At 45.9% G+C, this 20,743-nt stretch overlaps 2 protein-coding genes across 2 annotated transcripts; both read left to right on the top strand.

Moving 5' to 3' along the window:
* Positions 1-8,835: 8,835 nt before the first annotated feature.
* On the top strand, positions 8,836-11,567 carry LOC121474180 (C-C motif chemokine 14-like). Its single transcript, XM_041727078.1, has 3 exons — positions 8,836-9,043; positions 10,786-10,900; positions 11,343-11,567. Exons 1-3 carry the CDS (start codon positions 8,845-8,847, stop codon positions 11,431-11,433), a joined length of 405 nt encoding a protein of 134 aa, XP_041583012.1. The 5' UTR covers positions 8,836-8,844; the 3' UTR covers positions 11,434-11,567.
* A 1,980-nt stretch (positions 11,568-13,547) lies between these two features.
* Positions 13,548-17,055, top strand: CCL16 (C-C motif chemokine ligand 16). Its single transcript, XM_041727077.1, has 3 exons — positions 13,548-13,705; positions 16,221-16,341; positions 16,764-17,055. Exons 1-3 carry the CDS (start codon positions 13,549-13,551, stop codon positions 16,894-16,896), a joined length of 411 nt encoding a protein of 136 aa, XP_041583011.1. The 5' UTR covers position 13,548; the 3' UTR covers positions 16,897-17,055.
* Positions 17,056-20,743: the final 3,688 nt, after the last annotated feature.

Here is a 20,743-nt window from a genome sequence, read left to right as displayed (position 1 = left end):
AATGATGGAAACAGCCCAAGTGTCCATCAATCGATGAATGAATAAAGAAGGTATGGTGTAGGTGGCAGGCAAGATGACGGAAGAGTAGGGTCCCCAAGTCACCTGTCCCCATCAACTTACCTAGGTAACTTTCAAATCATCCTAAAAACCAGTGAATTCGGTCTGAGATTTAAAGAGAGAACAGCTGGGGATCCCTGGGTGGCGCAGCGGTTTGGCGCCTGCCTTTGGCCCAGGGCGCAATCCTGGAGACCCGGAATCGAATCCCACATTGGGCTCCCAGTGCATGGAGCCTGCTTCTCCCTCTGCCTGAGTCTCTGCCTCTCTCTCTCTCTCTCTCTCTCTCTCTCTGTGCGACTATCATAAATAAATAAAAATTTAAAAAAAAATAAAAATAAAGAGAGAACAGCTGGAATGCTATAGTGAAAAGAGTTTGCAATTTTATCAAGGTAGGAAGACGGGGGTGGGGGGGATAAAGAAATAAAAAAGCATCCAAGGGGGAGGGGCCCCAGCAAGGAGCCGGGCTAAGGCTGTGTGGCGAGTGCCCCCAGGACAGGAAAGCCCAGTCCCGGAGAAGCAGGAGCTTTACCAGTCTTCCTGGATGGAAAGGCACTGGCAGGGAGCTCGGGCAGGATCCCAGGAGGGGCAGGGATGCCCTCAGGCTCCCAGGGGCACTAACAGAGGACCTGCACCCCGCGGGGGGGGGGGGGAGAGAGCACGCCACACACCATGAAGGAGCTCCCTAAAGGGCTGCAGCACGCGCCCCACGGGGCCCGGGAGCAGCTCAGGTGGCGGCTCAGATGGCAGCTCTGTGCAGAGGGGGCTACGCTGGCCGGGGCTGTGATTCCAGCGGTGCAGGCGCCGGGGGACACAGAACAGCAAGGACGCTCCTACCGCTGGGCAGCCCCGAGCTGTGCAGAAGGGCGGCCCCTGCCCCGGGAGCATCCAGGCCCCTGCGGACTGAGAGCTGCAGTAGTTACTGCGGGAGCTGACTGTAGAGCTGGAGAGCCGGCCGCCGCCACTGTTGTTGTTCCTCCTGGTGTCACCTTGTACCTGGGACTGAGCAGGGGCCTCACAGGATAAACAGCTCCCACTGAGCCGTGCACCTGGCAGGGGGCTGGGCAGCTCCCCCAGGTGCACACACCTGAGAATCAGCACAGCAGGCCCCTCCCCCAGAAGACCATCTAGAAGGACAGGGGAAAAGCAAGTTATTGACCAAGCATCACTGGAAAGTTCCAGGGGAAGTCGAGGGATTTACAGTATATAGAATCAGAGGATACTCCCCCTTTTTTGTTTTCTATTTGTTTCCTCCTCCCCCCCTTTTTTTTTTTCCTTTTTTTTTTTTCTCTATTTTCTCCTTTTTCCAGTACAACTTGTTTTTGGCCACTCTGCACTGAGCAAAATGACTAGAAGGAAAAACTCACCACAAAAGAAAGAATCAAAAACAGTCCTCTCTCCCACAGAGTTACAAAATTTGGATTACAATTCAATGTCAGAAAGCCAATTCAGAAGCACAATTATAAAGCTACTGGTGGCTCTAGAAAAAAGCATAAAGGATTCAAGAGACTTCATGACTGCAGAATTTAGATCTAATCAGGCCGAAATTAAAAATCAATTAAATGAGATGCAATTCAAACTGGAGGTCCTGGGCAGCCCCAGTGGCGCAGCGGTTTGGCGCTGCCTGCAGCCTGGGGTGTGATCCTGGAGACCCGGGATTGAGTCCCACATCGGGCTTCCTGCATGGAGCCTGCTTCTCCCTCTGCCTGTGTCTCTGCCTCTCTCTCACTCTCTCTGAATGAATAAATAAATAAATCTTTAAAAAGAACAAACTGGAGGTCCTAACGATGAGGTTAACGAGGTAGAAGAATGAGTGAGTAACATAGAAGACAAATTGATGACAAAGAAGAAGAAAAAGAGAAAAATAATGAAAAGATCATGAGGATAGGTTAAGGGAAATAAATGACAGCCTCAGAAGGAAAAATCTACTTTTAATTGGGGTTCCCGAGGGCACCGAAAGGGATAGAGGTCCAGAAACTGTATTTGAACAAATCATAGATGAGAACTTCCCTAACTTGGGAAGGGAAACAGGCATTCAGATGCAGAAGATAGAGAGATTCCCCCCTAAAATCAATAAAACCCGCTCAACACCTCGACATTTAATAGTGAAACTTGCAAATTCCAAAGATAAAGAGAAGATCCTTAAAGCAGCAAGAGACAAGAAATCCATAACCTTTATGGGGAGAAGTATTAGAATAACAGCAGACCTCTCCACAGACACCTGGCAGGCCAGAAAGGGCTGGCAAGATATATTCAGGGTCTTAAATGAGAAGAACATGCAGCCAAGAATACTTTATCCAGCAAGGCTCTCATTCAGAATAGAAGGAGAGATAAAGAGCTTCCAAGATAGGCAGAAACTGAAAGAATATGTGACCACCAAACCACTCTGCAAAAAAATATTAAGGGGGACCTGTAAAAGAAAGAGGAAGTCCAAGGAAACAATCCACAAAAACAGGACCTGAATAGGTATCATGATGACACTAAATTCATATCTTTCAATAGTAACTCTGAACCTGAATGGGCTTAATGACCCCATCAAGAGGTGCAAGGTTTCAGACTCGATAAAAAAAGCAAGACCCATCTATTTGCTGTTTACAAGAGACTCATTTTAGACATAAGGACACCTATAGCCTTAAAATAAAAGGTTGGAGAACCATTTACCATTCAAGTGGTCCTCAAAAGAAAGCAGGGGTAACCATCCTTTTATCAGATAAATTAAAGTTTATCCCAAAGACTGTAGTAAGAGATGAAGAGGGACATTATATCATACTTAAAGGATCTATCCAACAAGAGGACCTAACAATCATAAATATTTATGCCCCAAATGTGGGAGCCGCCAAGTATATCAATCAATTAATAACCAAAGTTAATACATACTTAGATAATAATATACTTATACTTGGTGACTTGAATATAGTGCTTTCTACAATCGACAGGTCTTCTAAGCACAACATCTCCAAAGAAACAAGAGCTTTAAATGATACACTGGACCAGATGGACTTAACAGATATTTACAGAACTTTACATCCAAATGCAACTGAATATACATTCTTCTCAAGTGCACATGGAACTTTCTCCAGAAAGTTTCTCCAGAGCTTTCTCCAGAATATACACCCACATACCAGGTCACAAATCAGGTCTTAACCGATACCAAAAGATTGGTTTTGTCCCCTGCATATTTTCATACCATAATCCTTTGAAACTAAAACTAAATCACAAGAAGAAGTTTGGAAGGATTTCAAACACATGGAGGTTAAGGACCATCCTGCTAAAAGATGAAAGGGCCAACCAGGAAATTAGGGAAGAATTAAAACATTCATGAAAACTAATGAGAATGAAGATACACCGTTCAAAATCTTTGGGATACGGCAAAAGCAGTCCTGAGGGGGAAATACATCGCAGTACAAGCATCCATCCAAAAACAGGAAAGAACTCAAATATGAAAGCTAACCTTGTACCTAAAGGAGATGGAGAAAAAACAGCAAATAGATCCTACACCCAGCAGAAGAAGAGAATTAATAAAGATTCGAGCAGAACTCAATGAAATAGAGACCAGAAGAACTGTGGAACAGATTAACAAAACCGGGAGTTGGTTCTTTGAAAGAATTAATAAGATAGATAAACCATTAGCCAGCCTTATTAAAAAGAAGAGAGAAAAGACTCAAATTAATAAAATCATGAATGAGAAAGGAAAGATCACCATCAATAACAAGGAAATACAAACAATTTTAAAAACTTATTATGAGCAGCTATACGCCAATACATTAGGCAATCTAGAAGAAATGGACAATTTCTGGAAAACCACAAACTACCAAAACTGGAACAAGAAGAAATAGAAAACCTGAACCAGGGAGGAAATTGAAGCAGTCATCAAAAACCTCCCAAGACACAAAAGTCCAGGGCCAGATGGCTTCCCAGGGGAATTCTATCAAACGTTTAAAGAAGAAACCATACCTATTCTACTAAAGCTGTTCAAAAAGATAGAAAGGGATGGAATACTTCCAAACTCGTTCTATGAGGCCAGCATCACCTTAATTCCAAAACCAGACAAAGACCCCACCTAAAAGGAGAATTATAGACCAATATCCCTGATGAACACAGATGCAAAAATTCTCAACAAGATACTAGCCAATAGGATCCAACAATACATTAAGAAGATTATTCACCATGACTAAGTGGAATTTATCCCTGGGATGCAAGGCTGGTTCAACACTCATAATGTTGATCTATCAATGTGATAGATGATATCAACAAGAGAAAAAACAAGAACCATAGGATCCTCTCAAGAGATGTAGAGAAAGCATTTGACAAAATACAGCATCCATTCCTGATCAAAAGTCTTCAGAGTATAGGGATAGAGCATTTTAAAAGCCATCTATTAAAAGCCCACAGCAAATATCATTCTCAATGGGGAAACACTGGGAGCCTTTCCCCTAAGATCAGCAACACGACAGGGATGTCCACGCTCACCATTGCTATTCAACATAGTACTAGAAGTGCTAGCCTCAGCAATCAGAGAACAAAAAGAAATAAAAAGGCATTCGAATTTGCAAAGAAGAAGTAAAACTCTCCCTCTTTGCAGATGACATGATACTGTACGTAGAAAACCCAAAAGCCTCCATCCCAAGATTGCTAGAACTCATACAGCAATTTGGCAGTGTGGCAGGATACAAAATCAATGCCCAGAAATCAGTGGCATGTCTATACACTAACAATGAGACTGAAGAAAGAGAAATTAAGGAGTGAAATCCATTTACAATTGCACCCAAAAGCATAAGATACCTAGGAATAAACCTAACCAAAGAAGTAAAGAATCTATACCCTAAACACTACAGAACACTTCTGAAAGAAATTGGGGAAGACACAAAGAGATGGAAAAATATTTCATGCTCATGGATTGGAAGAATTAATATTGTGAAAATGTCAATGCTACCCAGGGCAATTTACACATTTAACGCAATCCCTATCAAAATACTATGGACTTTCTTCAGAGAGTTGGAACAAATCAACTTAAGATTTGTGTGGAATCAGAAAAGACCCCGAATAGCCAGGGGAATATTAAAAAAGAAAACCATAGCTGGGGGCGTCACAATGCCAGATTTCAGGTTGTGCTACAAAGCTGTGGTCATCAAGACAATGTGGTACTAGCACAAAAACAGACACATAGATCACTGGAACAGAATAGAGAATCTGGACCCTCAACTTTATGGTCAACTAATGTTCGACAAAGAAGGAAAAACTACCCACTGGAAAAAAGACGGTCTCTTCAATAAATGGTGCTGGGAAAATTGGACAGCCACATGCAGAAGAATGAAACTAGACCATTCTCTTACACCATACACAAAGATAAACTCAAAACGGATGAAAGATCTAAATGTGAGACAAGAATCCATCAGAATCCTAGAGGAGAACACAGGCAACACCCTTTTTGAATTGGCCACAGCAACTTCTGGCCAAGATACATCCATGAAGGCAAGAGAAACAAAAGCAAAAATGAATTATTGGGACTTCATCAAGATAAGAAGCTTCTGCACAGCAAAAGAAACAGTCAACAAAACTAAAAGACAACCTGCGGAATGGGAGAAAATATTTGCAAATGACCTATCAGATAAAGGGCTAGTATCCATGATCTATAAAGAACTTATTAAACTCAATAGCAAAGAAACAAACAATCCAATCATGAAATGGGCAAAACACATGAACAGAAATCTCACAGAGGAAGACATAGACATGGCCAACAAACACATGAGAAAATGCTCTGCATCACTGGGCATCAGGGAAATACAAATCAAAACCACAATAAGATACCACCTCACACCAGTAAGAATGGTGAAAATTAACAAGACAGGAAACAACAAATGTTGGAGAGGATGTGGAGAAAGGGGAACCCTCTTGCACTGTTGGTAGCAATGTGAACTGGTGCAGCCACTGGAAAAGTGTGTGGAGGTTCCTCAAAGAGTTAAAAATAGAACTGCCAGGGATCCCTGGGTGGCTTGGCAGTTTAGCACTTGCCTTTGGCCCAGGGTGTGATCCTGGAGTCTCAGGATCAAGTCCCACATCAGGCTCCCTGCATGGAGCCTGCTTCTCCCTCTGCCTGTGTCCCTGCTTCTCCCTCTGCCTATATCTCTGCCTCTCTTTCTCTCTGTGTCTCTCATGAATAAATAAATAAATAATATTTAAAAATAAATAAACAAATAAATAAATAAATAAATAAATAAATAAATAAATAAATAAATAAAAATAGAACTGCCCTACGACCCAGCAATGGCACTGCTGGGGATTTACCCCAAAGACACAGATGCAGTGAAACACTGGAACACCTGCACCCCATTGTTTATAGCAGCAGTGTCCACAATAGCCAAACTGAGAAGGAGCCTCAATGTCCATCAAAAGATGAATGGATAAAGAAGATGTATATATATATATATACACATATATGTATGTATATATATATACATATATATATGTATATATATACAATGGAATATTACTCAGCCATTAGAAACGACAAATACCCACCATTTGCTTCGACGTGGAGGGACCTGGAGGGTATTATGCTGGGTGAAATAAGTCAATCGGAAAAGGATAAACATTATATGGTCTCATTCATTTGGGGAATATAAAAATTAGTGAAAGGGAATAAAGGGAAAGGAGAGAAAATGAGTGAAAATATCAGTGAGGGTGACAAAACATGAGAGACATCTAACTCTGGGAAATGAACAAGGGGTAGTGGAAGGGGAAGTGGGTGGAGGGTTGGGGTGACTGGGTGACGGGCACTGAGGGGGGCACTTGGCGGGATGAGCACTGGGTGTTATTCTATATGTTGGCAAATTGAACTCCAATAAAAAAAATTTTTTTTAAAGAAGGTATGGTGTATATACACAATGGGATATTTATTCAGCCACAAAAAAAGGGAATGAAATCTTGTCATTTGCAGCAACATGGACGGAGTTAGAGGATATAATGCTAAGCAAAATAAGTCAGTCAAAGACAAATAGCATATAATTTGACTCATATGTGGAATTTAAGAAACAAACAAATGAACAAAAAAGGGAAGAAAAGAGAAGCCAAGGAACAGATTCTTAACTGTAGAGAACAAACAGATGGTCACCAGAGGGGAGGAGAGTAGGGGATGGGTGAAACAGGTGATGAGCACCAGGTCATGTATGGAAGTGATGAATTACTAAATCTACATTTGAAACTAATGTTGCATTGTGTGTTAACTAACTGGAATTTAAATAAAAACTTAAAAAATAAAATAAAATAACACGTATTTATAAATCACCTACTACATGCTAGACTCTCTGTGAATGGGCAAAGATAAATAACAGATGCTCCCTGCCCTGATGAATCCAGTCAAGAAAAAAAGATGTAAACAGCCTTCTAACCACAATGGCAAGCAAAATGGGCCAAGGGCCCCCAAGAAGGGATGGTAAAGGCTACTAGACTGAGTCTGCAGAGGCAGATCTGTTCTGCACCCCAATCATCCTGCAAATATGAGCAAGTCCCTGGCCCTTCCTGAGCCCCAATTCCTCCTCAGTAAATGGCCAGTTCAGACTACTTTAAGGATAGCAATACATAGCCTGTGTGGTGCACCATAATAGCAACCATATGTGAGTCACAGCACTCCTTCTTTTTTTTTTTTAATTTTTTATTTATTTATGATAGTCACAGAGAGATAGAGAGAGAGGCAGAGACACAGGCAGAGGGAGAAGCAGGCTCCATGCACCGGGAGCCCGACGTGGGATTCGATCCCGGGTCTCCAAGATCGCGCCCTGGGCCAAAGGCAGGCGCCAAACCGCTGCGCCACCCAGGGATCCCCCACAGCACTCCTTCTGAAGTGTGTGACGTGGCCCCAGAATGGTCTCCAACACACAACTCTGGTCTACCTCTAATTGGTGAAGCCTCCTAGTCATCCCTGAACAAGTCATTTTCTAGGTAGCCACCAAGCTTCTCTGTAACAAAAGTCAGAAACCAAGAGAAGGTCCCAGAGCGATCCACCTGAGCTCAGTAAGGGCTCAGACTAAAGGCTTTGCAGAAAAGCCACACTAGGCAGGACACTTTCATGGACAGCTTAGTTGGAGGGTCCCATGTTTCTCCATGGCATAGCAGTTCCCAAGTCCCACAGACTTGGGAACCAGACTGCCTAGGTTTGAACCCTGATTCTACTTATCAACTGTCAAAGTTATTTATGCTCTCTGTGCCTGATTTAAAGATAAAATATTTGGGACAGTGGCTAGTGTGTATAGCCATTATGTAATGAGCATCATGGCACTTCACCCCTGGGTATGGTGAGAGGCTGGTGATAAGCAGAACCTCCAGCTTCCAGGCTTAAATTTTTTTTTTTTCAGGCTTAAATATTTAAGTGAGGAATTCCTAGCTTAGATTAGTAAGACTGGGCATGGGGAGCTCCAGTTCTCATCCTGGTACCCCAAATCCCCTCTTATCTCCAAACAAACAGATCCTGAACCTCCCCCACATGGCCTTGTCCCAGAGCTAGAACTGGAATTGGGCATAGGCCACATCTCAGCCTTGAGATCTTGCGCTAAGTGCACAACTGCACCCACAGGCCCTATTCTATGGTCTACACCAAAGGAAGGGCTTATGTCAAAGGAGTTAAATTTATTCCCACTGGGGATAGAAGCCAATTTCCTCTGAAATCTTGGCTCTCCAGGCTTCCCTCGCTCCACCCTCAACAAACATGCAGGATATGAAATTGCTGAGGCATTACTATTCCTTACTTCCCTTTGTAATCTTAGTTTCCTTATTTTAAGAAAATATTTTGCCTTGATGATCATTTCTCAATACCTCCCCAGCCCAGGAGCCTCAGAAGCCCCTACCAGGCCAGCTCTCCATCTACAGCAGCTCCCCACCTGGAGGATAAAGCTCTCCCTCATCAGGAGGATGAAAGTCTCTGTGGCTACTATCTCCCTCTTCCTCCTCATCATCATCACCTGCACCCTGGAGTCCAAGACTGAATTATCCTCACGTGAGTGCAACACCTTATTTTCCTTCCAACCTAGCCCCTGTTGAGAAAGAAGCAGGAGTAAGCCTGCTGGGGATACAAGAAGGAGGGGCTCTAGAAGGAGGTCTGGGGTCTTCTGAAACTGGTTATGTCCTCTTCCTCTTAGACAGTCCCCCTTACCTCCAAGACCATGGAGTGAGGACTGACTCTCCACTCCCTCAGTTCATCTCTCTCTGCTATTAAGAGCAGCCCACCCTACTTGGGGGATATTATCCCCAGGGAGAGAGAGGAGAAATTTGGGGGGACCCTCAAAGCCATTTGTCTGCTTGCCTCCCGAAATTAGGGCCATCTGCTTCCAGAGTCAGCCCCACCCCATAAGTACAGCCTTGCTTAGGTTTGGGCTGAGGGGAACCACAACAGTGGGTATCCCACCTCAGCTACCTTATTTCTTAGTATGAGCTGCCTTTACACACAACCAAAACTATGCCTCACCCTTCAATTTTACCTCATCTCCTTTCCAGAAATGGGGGGGGGGGGTGGCAGAGAAGGTTATTGAAATAAAGCTGGTCTAACCTTAATGGGAATCTTTGACTTACCTGAGAGGGTGTTTGGAGCTCAGAAGAATAGGGTAGGGGTGGTCTCAGTGGACCACTTACTCCATTCTTTGGAGAGTGGGGATGCTACTTGGAATGGTATTAGGTAAAAGACCAGGCCTTTCCTTTCCCACCCAAGCATGGCAACCGTGGAGGCCACTGCCAGGACACTCCTGGTTCTGTCCAGGTTGGCCATAAACCTTGCACACCTCCATCACTCCACTCCATGACCGTGGTGCCTGCTTGTTTCTCCAGAGCCCTCAGTTGGAAACACCCTTCCTACTACCTCCATAAGTCAAGCTTGACTGAATGTGTGATTTCCACTGTTATTACCCTCTTGCACCTCCTATAAGAACCATGAAATTTCAGAATCAGAAAATAACTGGAAAGTTCAGTGATGTTTGATATTTTTTAGACCATGGAATCCTTCTTCAAGCAAAATCTCACTCAGAAACCTAATGTCTAAAACAGCTAGACAGACCAAAAGGGATATATCCCTAAAACTCTACTCCCAAATGCATCAGTACCTCTGAAATAGACCCCAATCCCCCACCATTACTACCAAGGTTCCTTGGAAACTCAGCATAAAAACGACCAATCCAGCCCAACAGCCTCATTGACAGATGAGGACACTAACGGGAATAAAATTTCCATGGGCACAAAACTAGCAAAGGCGAGGGGAGGTTGGGATCTGGTGTCCAGATTCCTGGTCCTTGAGCCTTGGTGTCCGCTTCCTTCCTTCTTTGCAGGACAGGAGTTCAATGGGGACACAGGCAGAACAGGCGGGTTGGGAGTGGCTGGGTCTGCACTCCCAACTGGCATATGTCCCTGCCCCCCCCCCAGGATTTCTTCCAAATATTCCTCCTCGGTGGAACATCTGTGCAAGCCTGTCCCATGGGGGTGGTGTCTATTCATTGAGAAGGTTTGGGTTTCACTAATCTTCAATCCAGAGTTGAAGATCATCAGCGAGTCTTTCTGGGAGAAGTTGAAGAACAGTTGCTGATGCAGGAGGAGGGGAAGAGGTGCCAAATAACTGAGTCTCTGCACAATCCTATCTTGGGGATTGAGGCCACCTCTTCTTCCATCCTACTTCCACCTCTGCAATGCAGAAACAGCCAGCAGGTATGACCTTTAACAAAGAGTCCAGTCTCAGCTTCCTCCCTTTCTCTTTAGGAGGACCTTACCATCCAGCTGAGTGCTGCTTCAGGTACATTACCCAACCAATCCCACGTCACCGGATCACAGATTATTTTGAGACCAGCAGCCAGTGCTCCAGGGCTGGAATTATGTAGGTGGCACCCACATACCATACTGGGGGACAAGGAGCCCGCAAGGCCTGGGGGGTGGTAGGGAGGACCCAGAATGGGGACTCCCCAGAGCACCTCTCAGGTGCAGCAACAGGTGGCAGAGGGGCATCCTGGGGGCGTTCTGGCCTGGCTGAGCCTGCCGGGAGCCAGGAGGAAGCTGACCCCATGAATTATCAGTGGAGGGGAAGAGAAATCAGGAGGGCACTTCCAGGGGTGGGGGTGGGGGCATAAGACTAGGTGGGTTCAGGGGACCTGGGGGGCTGGAGAGCATTTGTAAGAGAGGAGACTGGTCTTGAGCTGCCTCTAGCAAAGGAAGGAGAAATAGCTTGGGTGGATGAGGAACTGGCTTGGGAGGGCTGACGGGTCTCTCTTCCTGGCTGCTGGATGCCTCAGTTGGTAACCCTTCTCCTTTTTGTCCCACAGCTTCATCACCAAAAAAGGCCATTCCATATGTGCCAACCCCAGTGATGACTGGGTCCAGGACTACATCAAGGACTTGAGGAGAAATGAGTGACCCAGATGTAGTGGAGGAGGGCGCAGCCAACCATCTTAAAGGGAAGAGGCCACAGCTCCCCTCTTAGCTGCAGCCCTCAGCCCCAGTCGCCTCTTGGGAGCTGCCTTGCCTTGAATTAAAGACCTTGAATTTCATGCCCTCCCTGCCTTTGCTCATTTCTACAGAATCTACTCATTGGAGCCCAGCCGGGGTGGCACCCTTGGCATCAGCCTTCGCTCCACAGAAGTGTGGTGCAAAGAGCAGATCAGGCCTGTGATGGAAGTGGTGGGAACCTGTGGCCACATTTACACTATCATCATCGTGATAACAGATACCATTGTCAGCGCTTTCTACTTTCCAAGCAATCTGCTAAGTAGTCTGCTAAGCAGCCTATGTGCATTATCTTATATGAGCTACACAAGTGTAAAACTAAGAGTTATCACCTGATTTTGCAGGTTAATTTTCATAAAGCCTTCTTCATAGCAGCCAAACTTCAAAGTCCTTTGTTCTGTGCTGCTCCCAAGGCCCTTGTTTCCAGCCATCTGGGATTAAGAATGATTTGTGAACATATTTTATCCAACCTTTCCCTATGCTTATATACATCTGGTTGTACTATATTGTTATACTCATTTTTGTATCCTCCACAAGGCCTAACAGAAAACCTGGCCTCTACCGGGTAATCAGGAAATGGATGGATGGATGGATGGATGGATGGATGGATGGATGGAATTAGGCAGGAATCAAGAGGAGGCTATGCTCCATGAATAACACCTAGCTGCCCCCAAAGGCTCCCAAACCCATCTTCAGGATTCAAGGAGGAGCTCTGCGTCCTCAGAGTAAGAACATCCCCAGTGTAGGCACTGTGGCTGTCCTTCCCAGTCCACCGGCCTTCCAAGACCAGGGCCAAGAGGAGGCTTGTATGCTAAACGTATAACCAGGCTTCTTCAGACCTCCTTGCCTCCATAAACAGCAGCCAAGGGGGTACCCCACATACATACCCTTCCTACCCTCATAAAAAGCCATAGCTTCACCACCACTAACTGCCTTGAACCCAGCAGGACTAAATGCATTATATAACTTTTCTCTATTTATAAGCAGCCATGCCAAACAGCAAGCCCCATCAGGATCTCCACCTGCCCCCGCCTCCCTCTACTCTCATTTACTGAAACACTTCCCTCTGTGCCTCTAAAGTTCACAGTCCATCGATGGCAAAATTCCCTGTATCTTCCATCTATTCTCTGAGCTTTGCCTTCAACGGGGTCCTCAGGCAGTCTGGAGAGAGAAGATACTGAGGGACAGGTCAGCCCTAGTCAAGGCTGGGCACAGAAGCCAGAACTCTGGGACGCAGAAGCAAGTTGTCAGGTGCGTGAGGGTGGAGCACCCTCTGCTGGACATAATTGGCACAGTGGCAGTTTAGGTAAACCCATATCACAGGTACACAGGAGGAATGGCCAAATAGACCTAAAACTGGTTTGGAGTCCAAGGTCCAAACAGATTTTTAAAAAAACAAAAACAAAAAAAAAAGCCAAACACCTCAGCAATAAATGAGGACCCAAGGATCAGCACATTGTTTTTCTCGTTGTATTAGTAACATAATCTGTGAGAGGAAAAATGTGAGCTCAGTCGTGTCCTTAGACTGGGGGGGGGGGGGGGGGGGGAGAGACAACCTTTTCAGAGGCCTAAACCCTACCCCTTGCCCCAGACTGTGCACTCTCTAATCCTGCCTTATGTTCACCCTCCCAAAGACCGATCACCTTGGGGAACTGGGAGAGAGGTTCCACCCACCCTCCTCCTCCCCCAAGATAGAGATGGTGGCAGGTAAGATGGTGAAATCATATGGATCCAGTTTTCAGAACTGCCTGCCTCCTACCTGTGTGACCTAGGAGAATGTCTTTAACCTCTCTGAGCCTCAGTAGCCTCATTTATAAAACAGTAATAATCTCTGCCTCACTACTGCGAGGATTAAGTAAAATAGGGCATATACAAGGTAGACAATACAGCACACACACACACCGCATGTTCCCTTTCTCTCCTTCTCCTGAACTTAAATGCTTATTAATCAGCTGTACCAGGCCCCGCCCTCCCTTTCAGCAAACACTGAGGGAGGCACCTCCTCTCTCCCCCACTGGCTCTGAAATGCTCAGAGTCCAGAGAGCCGTGAAGTCAGAGTGGATGACCAGCCTTCCCTGGAAGCTGAAAGGCCCCCCTGAGAGAATGAAGTTCTCCGTGACTGCCTTCTTGCTCCTCATCTTCATCCTCATCCTCACCACTCCTGCTTTGCACGGCCAGTCAAGTGAGTCCACCTGTCTCTGTAGGGCAGGAATGAGAAAGGGGTACAGGGCAGCTAGCAGCGAGGTGATGCCAAGAGCCCTGTCAAGTCTCAGTCATCAGCCACAGGGCCTCTCCCCTCCAGCAGCACACCTGCTGTCCTCAAACTCTCCCCTTTGCAAGCAGAGCTGGGCTGGGGTCCAGATCCCTTCTGGGATCATCAGGCAGTTCCAGGAAGCTGGGTCAGGGACACGTGAGGAGTCTCAAGGATGAAGAACAGGAATAGTCACTGGTTAGGAGGAGCCAAGAAAGTAACAGAAGAGACAATAATAAACGTGAGCAATGAAAGGAGAGCAAGACAGGTGGAGGAGAAGAGCTGCAGTTGCTCTTGGAGAGCAAGATAAACGACATTGGGGAGGCAGCTAGACCCAGGAATGGGGACTCTGAACATAGACACCCCTTCCTTGTAGTGTCTGGCACAGATCGTTGGAACTATCATGGCAGCCAAAAGAAGGCCCAATGGGATGCCCAGGTGTGCAGTGTGAGGATTTCATGGGCTCTATCCCCATTCCTCAGCCTGGATCTAAGCAAAGTCTATAGAAAAGAGGAAAGGGATTGAAAGATTTTGGAGACACAGGACGCCTGGGACCTGTGGAGAACGAGATTTTGCCCATTCCCTATCTTTGCCTCGACCACCATTTATGGAAAGGACCACATACCCGTCTCCAAGTGCTCTAGCCCTTCTTTTCTCTCTAAGGCTACCCCAGGCAAGTGGTCTGGCAAGACTCTGCTTGTATAAAGTCTCAGGGGAGCAAGGGTCGCACCCAAAACATAATCTGGCCACACGCTCTCAAGATGCCCCTGAACTTTGTAAACTTGGCTGACTACCAAGGTCATGGGTATCACTGTGTACAGAGCTGCATCTGGTAGGTGGCAGGAGGTAACAATGCCCTTAGGGAAGGTCAAACATACCACTGCAATGGGCTCAGTCTTCAAAAAAGACAAAATGGCCCACCCAAAGCATGCATCAGCCAAATGGTACTCTTAAGATATTCCAATCTTGGCCACCAGCTGGAAGCAAGGGGTCAGACTGCAAAGGGATTTGCACTCTGCAATTTTGGAGACTGGGGGAGGTCTCTGCCTGCCCTCTTGTGTGATATCCCCAACTCCCCAACTGATAAGTAATCAGGGGAGCTCAAGGAAAACACAGTGCTAAGAACCAATTGAGGCCAGCATTCTGTCAGCATCAAAGAGGGAGGGAATGTGGCATTTCCAGGCAAGAAGAATGATCATTACTACCATCTGCTCTTAATTACAACAAGCACTGACTGAGCCGTTCTATGTGCCAGGCTCTGTATAAAGGGCTTTACCAGCATTTTCTCAACTAACCCTCACTATGATCCTAGGACATAAGCATCTTTTTATTCCCATTTCATAGATGAGGAGACCTAGAGAAATTTTTAAAATTTGCCCATGATTCAAATCATTTAGTCAAGATTCCTATTCAAGATGTCTGACCTGAATCCTAAATTAAAACACTTTTCTTTCTGCCTAACTTCTCTGGCTCATTGCTCACTCACCCACCTCCCTGACCTCAGCCCCTCTAATGCCTCTAGGATAGAGTCCACACTTCCCCCTCACAACTCAGAAGGTATGCTTGTCCTCCCCACCCTCTCCAATTTCATCTCCTTTTTTTTAAAGATTATTTATTGATTTGATAGAGCACAAACCATGGGGGGGGGAGCAGAGGGAGGAGAAGCAGACTCCCCACTGAACAGGGAACCCAACGATGTGGGGTACAATCCCAGGACCCTGGGATCACAACCTGGGCTGAAGGCAGACACTTAACTGAGCCATCCAGATACCCTAATTTCATCTTTTCTTACCTCTTTCTTACATTGCATTCCAGCCATCTGCAACCACTCAGCACTTCCTACACACACACAGCTTCCCCCGCCTTCAGGCCTTCATACCTTTCTTTCTTCTAGACCCTACAACCCCTTTGTCTCAATCCTGCTCAGCCTTCAAGAATCAAGTCATGCACAGTGTGCTAGAGGACTTCTTCCCCAGCCACCCAGGCTGGGTTAGCTGTCCCTAATTCTGTTTCCGAAGCACATTGTGCCAAATTCTATTCTATCCCAGGCCACATTCTACTGTCATATTTATCTTTTCACTTTCCCTTTTCACCCTGACTAGACTGGGGGATACTCAAGAGTAGGAACTATGTCTTCCTCAGTTTTTGCTCCCTTAGAGCTTGGCACGTAACAGGGGCCCAATACATGTTTACCAAACCAAACCCTCATTCGCCAGAAAATGTAAAAAACCGAGTCATTTGCATTTGATGAAACTCAGTTCAGAGGCTGGAGATTCTACATGTACATCCTCCCCCATTTTTCTCACTTTCTCCATTACCCATCAGTCCCTGCTAACAGATGGCTTTGCCATCAGAGGCATGGAATGCAATAAATGGGAGATGAAGGTAGGCAATTATGGGCTCCCTCTATGCCTACCTGACTCAGTTTTCAATGTGATTCCCTCAGAAATTCCTGAATCGGTTAACAGCTCTCCCACCTGCTGCCTGAGGCATCATGAGAAAGTTTTCCCAAAGAAACTGGTGGCGGGATACAGAAAGGCCTTCAACTGCTATCTGCCAGCAATCATGTAAGCATTCCCTGCAGATGCTTCTGTGGAGGGGGAAGGGGAACCTAGAGCGGGAATGAGGTGCATAGAACTAAGAGTCTCCATGACAGAAGAAGGGGAGTCATGATCAAGGACTTGGGCTTTGAATCTCACAGGGCAAGCCTGGGTTTAATTCTTGATTCTACCACTTAGAGTTGTGTGGCCCAATAAATGGCAGCGATAATGAAACCCACACCTGAGTGTCTTGGTTGAGCGGGAAACAGGCTAAAACAGGGATGATGAGGTCTAGAGCCCAGATAGGGAGGCCTTCTGAGGGAATTCAGGTCAGAGAGGCCCAGGGAGGCAGTAATGAGCTGAGCCCCATGCAAGCTAGGAATGGGGGAGTGCAGACTGGACGCCTACCCCACTCCATGACCGCTGACAGTCTAACTCTGCCTCCACAGCTTTGTCACCAAAAAGAACCGAGACATCTGCTCCAACCCCCAAGACAAATGGGTCCAAGAGTACATCAAGGATCCCAAAATACCTTTGCTGCCTCCCAGAAACATGGCCAGAGTTAAAAGCATTAGGCCATAGGAAGGCCACACCACAGCTCTCCATGACCATCAGGTCTTGGTGGGAGTCCACATTCGGGAAAGAAAGGTGTAGCCCAAACGAACTAAGGGTGGTGGAAGGGGAGGTGGGCAGGGGGTGGGAGTGACTGGGTGACGGGCACTGAGGTGGGCACTTGACAGGATGAGCACTGGGTGTTATTCTGTATGTTGGCATATTGAACACCAATAAAAAATAAATTTATAAAAAATAAAATAAATTTTTAAAAGAAAAATCCTTTAATTTAAAAATTGGCAATCAGAGAAGCTAGCCAGTGATTCAAAAAGTAATTAACAGCATTTCAAACATGTTCTGTCTCTGCAGGAAATGCCACAGTTAAGGGAGACGGGGATAAATACATTCTTAATACACAGAAAAACATATTTCACATCCTTCTCGCTCTGCTTTCAGCCTCACCTCTCACCCACACAACAGCCATCCTAGATAATTATGTTTGGCTTCCAACCAGCCAGAACATCTCTGGCCTCTGACTCATTAAAATCCCCACGGAACTCTTGACTTTTCCTGTCCATCCTTATCCCTTTACTAGATCTCTTCTTCTTTTAAAACATAGGGTTTGGGATCCCTGGGTGGCACAGCGGTTTGGCGCCTGCCTTTGGCCCAGGGCGCAATCCTGGAGACCTGGGATCGAATCCCACGTCAGGCTCCCGGTGCATGGAGCCTGCTTCTCCCTCTGCCTGTGTCTCTGCCTCTCTCTCTCTCTCTGTGACTATCATAAATAAATAAAAATTAAAAAAAAAAAAAGTTTAAAACATAGGGTTTACTTTTCTTTTTTCTTTTTTTTTTTTTAAGCAGGCCAAAGTGGGCATATTCACATGCTAATAGTTTTTGTCCTTGTTGTAGAGGTTTTGCTAAATCCCCCCATATGTGGTCTTCCCCCAGCAGTGCCGACACAAAAGAGAAGTAGGGACCTCTGTTCCCACGCTGAGCTACTGACATGTCTTACACAGCATAATGTCTCTAGACTTTTTTTTTTAAGATTTTATTTATTCATGAGAGACACAGAGAGAGAGAGAGGCAGAGACACAGGCAGAGGGAGAAGCAGGTTCCATGCAGGGAGCCTGATGTGGGACTGGATCCTGGGACTCTGGGATCACGCCCTGGGCTGAAAGTGGTGCTAAACCACTGAGCCACCAGGGCTGCCCCATGTCTCTAGACTTTACTCATGTTGCAGCATACACACTTCAGGCTTCATTCCCTTGAGGCTGAATAACATTTCATCCTGTATATATGCCACATTTTGTTTACCCATTCATGCTTTGGTGGACTTCTCAGTATCCATACCCCTTTCCTTTACATTAGCCAGAGTTAGTGGATCTTGGTTTCTGTTACTTGTGCTAAAAGCACTTTAACTTGGTCAGTGGCCCATTAACCACCAGCCAGGGTCTCAGAGGCAGGTAAGGATCTGAGGCTCTGGCCCACATGCTTCCTGCCCGTTGTCCCTCCCCAGGGGGCCAGTGCTGCCTACTTGAGAACTTCCTGGACTGGGAGTTCCTGCTCCTTGATCCAGGAGTTCCTCTCCACCGTTCTTGCTATCAGAGCTGAGGCGTTACAGATAAATATGATCAAACTTCTCCCTCTAGTAGCTCACACCCTAGGGATGAGAGAATCACTAACAAATACAATGTAGTCAGACCTGGACCTTTGCTTGCAGAAGCCAGAATGGACATGGAGGGGTGGCAGGGCTTAGATTGACACAGGAGTCTAAACAAGTTCAGCATGTACACCCAGAGCAATAGGAAGTTTCAAAGTCCTGAGCCAGCACCAGGGTCAAAATCAGGGGACCAGAGTTCAAAAGCCTAGAGGACAGGATGGGGCTGAAAACAAGGAAGCACAAGCCAGGGCCAGGATCCTAACAGGCTAGAAAGGAAATATTGTTGTTATTTCTCACTCATTCTCTCTCTCTCTCTCTCTCTCTCTCTCTCTCTCTCTCTCTCTCTTTCTCTCTTTTGGTCCATCAGAGTTCAGAGGTAAGAGGTCAGTCTGAAAACCTAAATGAAAGTCTATATACAATGTCAATTCCCATCCTAGCACATAACATAAAGCTTACCAGAAACTCCTAATGGTTCAGAACTGGAAGTACTTTCCTCAGGTGCAACAATTGTTTTTAAAGAGGACTATTTCTAGGCTTTGCAAGGTAGATAGATGCCTAGCTTTAAACACACACACACACACACACACACACACACACACACACACACGACCCCCTCCTTGGGGACACACAGGGATCTGCCAGTCCTGATCATCCTAAAGCAAAGACCTCACCCATGTAAACCTACACCCAGCCAGCTCACATGACTATGTCCTTGTGGGACATAGGTGATTGACTTGGGGAGGGTGGAAAATAAGCCCTAGAATAGTGGGTTGCTTTCACTGCTATGTCAGAGAAAGGCCTTTGCCTCAGGACAGGTGAAAACCACACACAGCAACATGGGGGAAACAGTGGGGTAGGACAGTAGGACAGAAAGGCAAGAACATGAGGAAGCAAACCTGAGTAGTACAAAGGGAATTTTACACACAGGTATGAGGTCTGACTGCATGCCCCCTCTCTGTGCAGTCATTTACTACACCAGTAGGTTTGGACCAGATGATTGAAGGTCCTAAGGTAAGAAATGGTATTTGGCCTCCAGAGTGGCTTTCAAAGATAGGTCAGATGAACACACCTTTCCTCCCAAGAGAGCACATAGGTCAGTGCATGTTTGTGAGCGACCAGCAGAGAGTTGTCAGCAGCCTGAACTAGTATTAGCAAGACAGGGTTGATGCAATAATTTAAAAGCATTGGCTCCAAACTCAGAAAGGCAAAATCTAGGTTCAAATTCCAACTCTGCCATTTACTGTGAGACTTTGGTTAACTACTAAATCCTTCCAAGCCTCAGTTTCAATCTTTATAAAATCGGTCAAATAACAGGACCTACCTTCAGATGTGGAGAGGATCAGGAAAATGCTTAGTACATAGCCCAGGCTCAATAGATAAGCCTTATTATTTCAGCATCTGACTTTTCTTTAAGACTATAGAATGGGGATGCCTGGGTGGCTCAGTGTTTGAGCCTCTGCCTTCAGCTCACATCGTGATCCTGGGGTCCTGGGATCAAGTCCCAGATCAGGCTCCTCACAGGGAGCCTGCTTCTCCCTCTATGTTTCTGCCTCTTTCTGTGTGCCTCTCATAAATAAATAAAATCTTTAAAAAAGAGAGAGAGAGAAACCATAGATCATAGGAGAGAAAGGAGCTTTCTCTCATTGTGAGAGAAGGGGACCACAGTTCAGAGAAGGAGCAGTGACTGGCCCAAGGCCAACTGCGAGTCATTGGCAGATCTGGCATTAGCACTGGGGCCATATTTTAAAACAGAAGAAACTTCTGGATTGTGTGAGTATGGGGAAAACTGGATCCATCCCACAAAGAGAGCAATAGCTCAAAGCCTAAGAAACTCCTTTCCCATGACCTGGGCTCCTGAGAGCCTGGTCTCCATGCAGCTATCTTTTTTTTTTTTTTTTAAGATTTTATTTATTTATTCATGAGAGACACAAAGAGAGAGAGAGAGAGTCAGACACAGGCAGAGGGAGAAGCAGGCTCCATGCAGGGAGCCTGGGGACCCGGGATCTGGTCCCGTGTCGGGACCCTGGGCCGAAGGTGGCACTAAACCGCAGAGCCACTAGGCTGCCCCCATGCAGCTATCCTTTGATGCTGGCCAAGATGATTTTGAGGAAGCAATGGGCAGATGCAAGGAGGAACACTGAATCTCTCTAGAGCCTCGTGATTACCAGCGATGGCCTTTTCTTCTTTGAGCCAAGTTTCCTCATCTGCAAAATGGAG

The sequence above is a fragment of the Vulpes lagopus genome, chromosome 12, assembly GCF_018345385.1.
Source record: "Vulpes lagopus strain Blue_001 chromosome 12, ASM1834538v1, whole genome shotgun sequence".
NCBI classification, from domain to species: domain Eukaryota; kingdom Metazoa; phylum Chordata; class Mammalia; order Carnivora; family Canidae; genus Vulpes; species Vulpes lagopus.
This window is presented reverse-complemented; position numbering and strand designations above follow the sequence as displayed.

Excerpts from the sequence above, each read along its gene's own strand:
- LOC121474180 (XM_041727078.1), top strand. The coding sequence starts at position 8,845 with ATGATCATTTCTCAATACCTCCCCAGCCCAGGAGCCTCAGAAGCCCCT. Across the intron at positions 9,044-10,785 it reads CAAGACTGAATTATCCTCAC|GAGGACCTTACCATCCAGCT; the intron begins GTGAGTGCAACA and ends CTTTCTCTTTAG. Across the intron at positions 10,901-11,342 it reads TGCTCCAGGGCTGGAATTAT|CTTCATCACCAAAAAAGGCC; the intron begins GTAGGTGGCACC and ends TTTGTCCCACAG.
- CCL16 (XM_041727077.1), top strand. The coding sequence starts at position 13,549 with ATGCTCAGAGTCCAGAGAGCCGTGAAGTCAGAGTGGATGACCAGCCTT. Across the intron at positions 13,706-16,220 it reads TGCTTTGCACGGCCAGTCAA|AAATTCCTGAATCGGTTAAC; the intron begins GTGAGTCCACCT and ends TGATTCCCTCAG. Across the intron at positions 16,342-16,763 it reads TGCTATCTGCCAGCAATCAT|CTTTGTCACCAAAAAGAACC; the intron begins GTAAGCATTCCC and ends CTGCCTCCACAG.